This window comes from Lolium perenne, chromosome 6 (assembly GCF_019359855.2).
Source record: "Lolium perenne isolate Kyuss_39 chromosome 6, Kyuss_2.0, whole genome shotgun sequence".
In the NCBI taxonomy this organism is placed as follows: domain Eukaryota; kingdom Viridiplantae; phylum Streptophyta; class Magnoliopsida; order Poales; family Poaceae; genus Lolium; species Lolium perenne.
Genome location: NC_067249.2, coordinates 80716496 through 80722435, shown reverse-complemented (window position 1 = coordinate 80722435; position 5940 = coordinate 80716496). Strand labels below are relative to the sequence as shown.

Genomic DNA, 5940 nt, shown 5'->3' with positions numbered 1-5940 from the left:
TCTTCGAAAGTCAACGAGCAGAACAAGGGGCGGGGGAGAGAGGGGTGGTAGAGAAGAAGGAGCGGACAGTGCTTTTTCTAGAGTGTTCGATTTGTCCTTTGGGAGCAAAGTTCTTTGTTACTACTTTGTACTATCTTGCGTGAACAGAAACAAGTATGAAATGCAGGCTGGCTGCTCAGATCACACGTTAGGTGACGCAAACTTTCAGCGTTTAGCTTGGGTCCCAGGCCAAATTCAGAACTGTCAAGTACGAAATGTAATGTCGGATTCTCTGTTCAAAATTGCCAGTATACTGTGTAATGAGGGTTGAAAGTAAAGAATGATAAGAATTGTCATTTCAGTTTTGATCTATACAAAAGAATCAATAGAATTTCTAGCTACACCGATCTGTCAGCTACTAGTAGTGTGAGTTAGTTCAGTTGATTAGAAGAGTTTCCCGGCGAATTCCTTGATGTCCTCGTCCCTGACCGACGGCGAGGCCATCTTCCTGAACTGCTTGAGGTCCGACAGGCTCCGGCCGAGCTTGAGCGCTACCTTTGTCGCGAACAACTCGCCGCCCTCCCTCCGCTCCACGTCGGGTTCGTTGAGGTTGGCCTCGATGTCCTCCTGGATCTTGCGGTAGAACCCGGCGCAGTTACGGAGCAGCTCGAAGAGCATGCCCATCTGCCCGCCGTGCTCCACCGTGTTCACCGACGCCGCCAGAGCACCGCCGATAACGGCGGCGCCTGTCGCCCACGCACCGGCCTCGCCGGTGCCGATGAACACCGAGGCGAGGGCGGCCGTGCCGGCCAGCGCCGGGCCGGCCACGGCAAGGCCCTTGTTGAGGTTGAGCACCAGCTTGCCGACAGTCAGGAACTCGTTCTCGTCCTTGGCCTTGATGACCCGGAGTAGGCCTCGCATGTCATCCTCGAGATCTTGGGTCCATCCGTTGCCTGAAGCGATGGGCGCGCTACCACGGCGGCCGAAGCTCTTGGACTTCTTGGGCTGCGCGGACCGACGGCTCGGCCACCAGCGCGTGGGTTCGACAGCCTTGGGGAACTTCTCGAGCATGCCGGGCAGTAGCGGCAGCGGGTAGGCCGCGTCGAGCGCGAGCACCCGGTCCATGGCTTCCTGCACGTCGGCCTTGGTCGTCGGCACGCTGAGCGCGATCGCGGCGCGGACTTCCCGCTCCAGCTCCCTCCACAGCCTCGTGGCGTTGCGCTGCTCCTCGGCGAGCTGCGAGGGCTGGATCTTGTTGACTGCGGCCATGGTCACGGCAGCGGTGGCCAGGAGGACGCCCGCGGAGGCCTTGAGCGCGACCATGGTCGGCGCGGCGGGTGCGAGCGCGGCCATGGCGGAGGCGGCGAGCGTGAGGGAGTTGGTGGAGTGGAGCAGGAGGTGGTTCCAGTTGTCACGCTGCCTGCCGATGATGTCGTGCATCTCGGCGCGGTCCGCCGCGGCATCCGCGATCGCACGGAGCTTCTCCAATGAGACGACAGCCGAAGGGGAGGCCGGGACGCGCGGCGTCTCGATCCAGTTGACCTGAAGGTTGAGGTTTTCCTGTGTGGTGTGAATGCCGGAGGGCACGTGCAGGGCGGCGCGGCAGGTAGCGACGCTGCTCCGCCGTGGCCGTGGCCGCGCGGCGGAAGTAGAAGGAGAGGAGGTAGACGGGGCCAAGAAGAGGCGCTGAGCCTGGAGTGCCGCCATGGCTCGAGTTCTGCGTGTCGAAGGTTGTTGCTTCCTTTGCTTTGCTTCACTGGAGACTGGAGCGGATTTCGATGGCGAAGTGGCTTCAAGCTTTGCTGCTGCTTCCGTGTAGATGATGAACGACGAAGAGGATGTGGGATTGGGATGGAGGCGCAGTGGTATTTATAGGGGTGGGTGGGTGATGTTTGACTGGGTATATTATGAAGAGTGTTTCGATCGAAGACAATATCCACGAGACCGTTTCTGCGGAGGGAATCAGTACTAGTTCAAGCCAAGCAGGTCACCGTGTACTACCCTGGTCCATGCATGCATGGATAATCCACCACAAATTACACTCAAACACACTACTACTCCTCCTTGATTGACATTTCACAAAATTTCTAAAAAACACAACTATATGAAAATGTGTGAGATGGGTGGACTAAACAGAAAATATCTTTTTTGAAATTGCAAACAAGTAAACAATTAAATTCATATTCGTAGTCAATGTTTTGTAAGTTTGACTAAAGGGATGTATATAACGGCAAGTTTTCGTGATATGATAGGAGTTGACCATATGAAAAATATCACATGGGCTATAATCCTACAACCAACAAGTTATATAGAAAATTTTGGTAGGAATAGAATGCACTGAAATTTATATTAAATTCCTTTGAACCAAAGAATGTCGTAAATCTAAAACGGTGTTGGGGCGGGACTGCTCGCCCCATCAGCTTAGGGAGTGGAAATGCCCCAAGACTTCTTACTCCTTCGCCCGTCCGCTCCACCCTTCTCATATTTCTCCCATATTATCTTTCTCCACTCTTCCCATTCTAGTTCATTGATGATCTTGGCCTGCTCGGTCCTCTATCACTGTCTCACTCTCAGTTCCAAGTCTTATTTGCGTTGTTTACCACTACCATGGGAAATCATCTACCTAATACCCAACAATCTATTCATAGTCGTTGTCGATCTCATCGGCGCCCATCCCCTCTTGCTATCTCCCCATCTTTCTCACACGACCAATTTGGAATGACTCACTCCCTAAAGGTAAGGAGCAAACATTTAGTTTACACGTTAAAAAGGGACACCATATGGGGGAAGAAAAATCTCAAGTCTTTAGTTTAAGAAGAGTGTTTGTGACAACCTAGCCACCATTGCGACCTTAGAGGTTTGAACATGAGAGCGTGAGGATACATCGGCTTTGTCCTTGCCATCAGGGCTATGCATTGGTTCGGTATGTTTAGATATTTTCCCTTTACTTAGCATTCGTAGGAAAGCATCTTATATTGACTTACTAGCATAACGATGTATGAAAAAAACGAGCGCAAGATGTACAACTGACGGTCGACATGTCCTCTTTTATGATTTTGAACCTAGTTGTTCTTTAATTATTTGGATAGTCCAATGGAAAAAATTGCAGCATCTGATTCATACGAGCACAAAAGCATATCCTATACTACTATTTAGGGTACCATACTATTTATGTCATGGTATCTTTACAAACATTTTTTTTGTTATATACAATTATGCATGTAAAAGTAGCATGTCTATTTGCTCATTAGTTTATCGTCTACATTTTATGGGGTTTTATTCGTGAGAACTTGAGTTCTACAAATCTGAGAGCACAAATTCTGAAGTAACAAAAGAAAATGAAAGTAAGAGCCAAGAGTTCAAATGAACATAATAATATCCGTGGAAGTGTTTAGAACAGAGGTGAGTAAAATTTCCAAAGCTTCGGTCACTTTGCGTGTTCAGCCATTAAAGCGCAGTTGCACAACTATGCAATGGCAACAAAAACAAAAAAAATAACAAGAAGTGAAGTGCAATGCAATTGCACAAAAAACAAAGTTCAATTGCGAAAAAATGCAACTACAACAAATAGAAGCGGATTTTTTAAAATAATACATTTTTTGATCAAATTTACAAATAATACACGATTTTTTAAATTTACGAATATGTGACTTGGTCGGTCGACATTCGGCCGATGGGCCGACTATTAACTGACCAGACATGTGTCTGAGCAGCCATGAACAACCAAGGCAAAAAAAGCATGGTCATGTGCATGCAAATGCCAATCCTGGTTGGCTAACTGTTGGCAGCTTTATCGTTTATCTACTACATCAACCTCTATTATGATAAGTTTTGCTTGTCTGTAGTGATGAAGGGGAGAGGACGGCGGCGCATCATCAGTGCTAGTATTTGTAGTTATCGCTAGGTGGTCTATAAACCTATTTGTAATTTCAACTACTTTTTGATTTATCGTACTGATGTGAACGAGATTATCAATAGGTTGGGAAAGTTTTCGTAAAAGATGGTATGCATAAGTTGTGGAGGCCGGGAGATAGCCGCTAGCGGTTACTCGTTTAGTTCGACCGACGCATCGGCCATGTTCCCCGCCGTGTGCGCATGTGCAGTGTGTCAAACTTCAAAGTTCAAACCCATTGAACGGTACACTGTTCGGACTTTTTCTTCCCAAACTCCAAATGCAGTATCGGGGTCAATATAAGCTTTTTTCTTTTTCATTGAGCAAACCTACTACGGCAGTAAAATTGGAATACGCAGTCACGACACACGCGCTGAACTAGTACTTATACGGGTGGACGCTCGCACGAAATTAATCCAGCAGCACCTTGAAGAATTAATATTGCGGTCTGCTTAGCTTTGCTCTTTGGTCCATTTGCTCTTGCAACCAAAAGCGGTGTGGTTGTAACTTGTAAGAGGAAATAGGCCCGTCTAGCATAACATATTTTTCGTGTACCTTTTCCCCGTTGAACCATTGATTTTGTTCGATTGTTGTGTCAACCATGAATGACTCATCCCTACAACTACAAGCGGGTCAACCTCGTCTAAATGTCAAATGTAATTATATATAAAGCTATTTAGTTTATGAATTTGCGACTTCTTCAATCGATGAAATTGATAACCAAGTGCCAACTGCTTCAGTTCTTATAAAACGAAAAAAAATGTGAAATCGACGGCAGGTACCCTGCTCGATCGATCCGCAGTGTTTTGCCAGATATAATAAATATAGAAAGTTGAGTCCACACACTAACTAACCGACGTCATGTCATGCAGATTACTCACCCTGAACACTGTTTAGCTCAAGCCTAACTACCACACATCAGTGTGAAGTTGTTGGCATGTCAGCATATAATATGCATCTTCCCTCTCTTTATTTTATAGTTCGATCGTCGTTGAGACACAACTTCAGTGTCAACTTTGAGCTATACTTGGCCATGGACATGCCGGCCCGAGACCCGACCCAACGTTCCAAGGCATGTGCTTGAAACTGTTGGCCCGGTGGCCGGGCCGGGACAGCCTGTGTGGTGCGAAATGACGAATTAAGGAAGAGGCCCAGCCCATGGCCCGCCGGCCCAACAAACTTTTGAGCTTTTTCGCTGGCCTAGTTAAGGCCTAGACCTAGTTTTTTCACCTCGGCCTTTCTTCGGCTCGGCCCCAAGCCTGGCCTGGCGTGCGTGCGACGATCATGTAATTAGGTTGCACATATGTTAGCTAAGGGTGATGGAGAAATAAGCTTTGAAAAACCTGGTTGGGTACTCCCCCTTGTGTTGGATTTTTTGGTGACTGATGTTGGTGATGAATATGAAAGCTGACATTTGATCTAAAAAGTACATAATGTATCATTTCCGTGGCCTCAATATGTACAAGTTAGGTTTTTGATTATTGGTCGTTGTTCTGTTTGATGAGTCCTGGTTGCTTCTGTTTTAGTTAGGACAGTTGTTAGAGGAGAAAATATAATTTGGGCCTTCAGTATGTACGAGAGCTAGAGCAATGCACATTTAAACTAGACTATGTGATCAACTTTACGAAAATCGACCCTAATCCTTGCAAGGCTCAATTAACATTGAAGTTAAAAGAACATTCGTGAGGCAGAGATGGCATACATTTTGAAAATTAGTGGTGTATGATCTTTTTCTAGTTGTAAAAAAGTTTTTTTTAGTGCTACTTAAACTTGTATTTATTTCTTCCTCCAGTGTATGGTTGTATGATGGTGATCTCTCTATTCTGATATAAGGTGCCTACCTGGATCATAGTTTGTAGTTAGTGTATCTTATGTGCAGTACCTTGTCGTCAAGTACCATTGAGCATGGAGCATGTCTCGTTGTTTTACTTCTCTAGCAAGGACTTTTCTAGCTCTTTCTTTTGTATGACTGGTTTGCTAAGAGAACTCTTGTTTTGATTTTCTCTTGACCTCTTGCATATATAGTGCTAATTAGTTTCATGGATTTATATGTTCATGTTAATTAGTTG

General features: G+C 46.4%; 1 protein-coding gene across 1 annotated transcript; it reads right to left on the bottom strand.

Moving 5' to 3' along the window:
• Positions 1 to 246: 246 nt before the first annotated feature.
• LOC127310435 (probable F-box protein At4g22030) lies at positions 247 to 1802 on the bottom strand. Its single transcript, XM_051341115.2, has one exon. It carries the CDS (start codon positions 1684 to 1686, stop codon positions 424 to 426), a length of 1263 nt encoding a protein of 420 aa, XP_051197075.1. The 5' UTR covers positions 1687 to 1802; the 3' UTR covers positions 247 to 423.
• Between the last annotated feature and the right edge of the window lie 4138 nt (positions 1803 to 5940).